This window comes from Pelophylax lessonae (genome assembly GCF_965119305.1).
Source record: "Pelophylax lessonae genome assembly, chromosome: 12".
Taxonomy (NCBI): Eukaryota; Metazoa; Chordata; class Amphibia; order Anura; family Ranidae; genus Pelophylax; species Pelophylax lessonae.
Window position 1 is genome coordinate 216,116,062 of NC_138779.1, and position 2,742 is coordinate 216,118,803.

Below are 2,742 nucleotides of genomic sequence, written 5' to 3' on the forward strand. Positions count from 1 at the left end.
GGGTGTCAGTGGTCTCCTCAGTATTGGGGTGTCAGTGTTGGTTGTATTCTCCTCAGTATTGGGGTGTCAGTGTTGGTTGTATTCTCCTCAGTATTGGGGTGTCAGTGTTGGTGGAGGTTGTAGTCTCCTCAGTATTGGGGTGTCAGTGTTGGTGGAGGTTGTAGTCTCCTCAGTATTGGGGTGTCTGTGTTGGTGGAGGTTGTAGTCTCCTCAGTATTGGGGTGTCAGTGTTGGTTGTATTCTCCTCAGGTTTACATAGGACGCTTCTCCTCTCTTGTGGAAGAGGCGGGAAACTCCCCCTCAGCAGCCCCTGTCAGTCAGGGAGCCGCTGTGCATGCCGGGATTGTTGGTAGGGGGTGGGGGAGAGGGGGGTCCTCAGATGCCCTATAGTTGTCTGTCCAATAGGCGTTCCCGAGCTCTAGTCTGACAGCTGCGCATGCTCCGCCCCCTCAGTCTTCTCGTATGTCTATTCAGGGCAATTCCCGCCTCCCCCTCGCGCTATCCTATAAGCCGCGCGGTGGCTGATGGGAAATGTTGTCCAGCCGTACATTGACAGCAGTGTTATTTGTCTTCTCTAGAACTACGTTCCCATAGTGACTTGTGTATCTGGACGCATGGCATGCCGGGATGTGTAGTTCGTTCGCTGTTGTTTAGCGTGCCTAGTCCTTGTTACAGAACTATAATCCCATGATGCATCGCAACTCTGCGCGATGATTGCTGGGAATTGTAGTCTGTAACTCAGCTAAACTCCGCACTATGGCGCTGTTTGTGAACTACAGCCCCCATGGCGCCCCTCTCTTCTGAACTAGCGGGCCTACGCCGCGGTGCCTGCCGGGAATCGTAGTCCGCGCTGTCACAAGGCGTCAGTCTGCGCTCGGCCCCGAGAACTTCAATCCCGTGGTGCCCCGCGGCCGGAGGCGGGGCGAGCGAAAAAAGCGGAGCGATCGGCCTGTAGTTCGCAGAGCGGATGAAGATGGCGGCTGCGGCCTCGGCGGGTCCCGGAGCCTCGGTCTCGGTTCGGGGCCGCTTTCCGGGCCGGCCGTGGGTGGGGAGAAGCGGAAACCGGACCGATCGGGGCCGGGTGGCGTTCCAGACAGCCGGGGTCCCAGAGGAGGCGGAGCCTGCAAAGCCTCGGATACCCGGCATACCCAGCAACACCAAGCGCCCGGCGGTGGCCTCTGACCGGGACACACACAGAGCTCAGGTGGGCGGAGGAGGGTGAGGGGACCGGGAGTGTGGGGGAAGGGGGAGACCCCCCATAATAAAGCATCACCTGCTGGGGGGGGGGGGAGAGGGGCGGGGTCACGTGACGGCACAGCGGCGCGCGCTACACCCCCCTTCATCATTATTATAAAGAACACTATATACTCATATATACACTATATACCCCTATATATACACTATATACCCCTATATATACACTATATACCCCTATATATACACTATATACCCCTATATGTACACTGTATACACCCCCCTTCATTATTATTATTATTATTATTATTCTAAACACCACTATATACCCCTATATATACACTATATACACCCCCTTCATTATTATTATCACCATCACTATATATACACTGTATACTAAATACCTCTATATATACACTGTATACCTCTATATATATATATATATATATATATATATATCTCTATATATACGCTATATATCATGGCTTCATTATTATTATTATTAACGCTATATACCCATATATATTTACACATTATATAATACACACACTATATACCTCTCTATATATACACTATATACCCCTATTTATATATCATGGCTTCATTATCAGTGCAGGATACATTGTATCTTCTCCAGTGTACACATTATTTATACTATGAGATATATTCTATTATCATGGCCCTGGATACATTGTATCATTACTGACTAATATATATCTATCATGGCTTTATTCTCTGTGCTGTATACATTCTATCATTGCCAGTGTACACATTATTATACCGCAATATATATTGTATTATTATGGCCCTGCATACATTCTATCATTATGAAATCTATACTGTATATATTATGTCTCATACATTGTATCTTCATCACCATATAAATGTACACATTATGTCTTCCTTATCAGTGCGGGATAATCACCTGTGTAGACATTATTATGATTTCCCTGGATACAATGTATCATATATATATATCTCATGGTTTCGTTATCCGTGCTGGATATATTCTATTATCACCAGTGTCACTACACATTACACTATTAGATATATTGTGTTATTTTTATCATGGCCCTGGATACTTTGTCATCTCTCTATATATATATATTTGGCTTACACCGCATTCACACTGCAGTGGCACGACTTCGGGGGCAACCTGTGAAGTCCCATGCACCGCGACTTCGGCACGACTTGCACGGACTTCATATAATGAATGTCTATGCAAGTCGCTCCAGGTCGCCCCAAAGTAGTACAGGAACCTTTTTCTAAGTCGGAGCGACTTGTGTCGCTCCTATTAGAACGGGTCCTGTACTACTCAATGGCAGGCGACCGACTGCAACTTGTCAGGGGACCAAGTCACGCTAGTGTGAATGGGGTCTTATCGGTGCTTAATATACTGTATCATTGCCATTATTATTGTGGTACTGGATACTTTGTATCATCACCAACATTATATATTTGTGTGTTCTGGACAATTTATAGACAGGCAACTCCTATCCTCATATTGATTAGTGGTTCCAAATGTAATATCTACTGCAGTAGGGAACA

General features: G+C 46.6%; 1 protein-coding gene across 1 annotated transcript in view; it reads left to right on the forward strand.

Moving 5' to 3' along the window:
• Positions 1-954: 954 nt before the first annotated feature.
• The window catches only part of KMT2B (lysine methyltransferase 2B), an 86,462-nt gene continuing 84,674 nt past the window's right edge, over positions 955-2,742 (forward strand). The window contains exon 1 of the mRNA XM_082274387.1: positions 955-1,204. Coding sequence (XP_082130513.1) covers positions 968-1,204 — 237 coding nt within the window. The 5' untranslated portion in view covers positions 955-967. The remainder of the gene's footprint in view (positions 1,205-2,742) is intronic.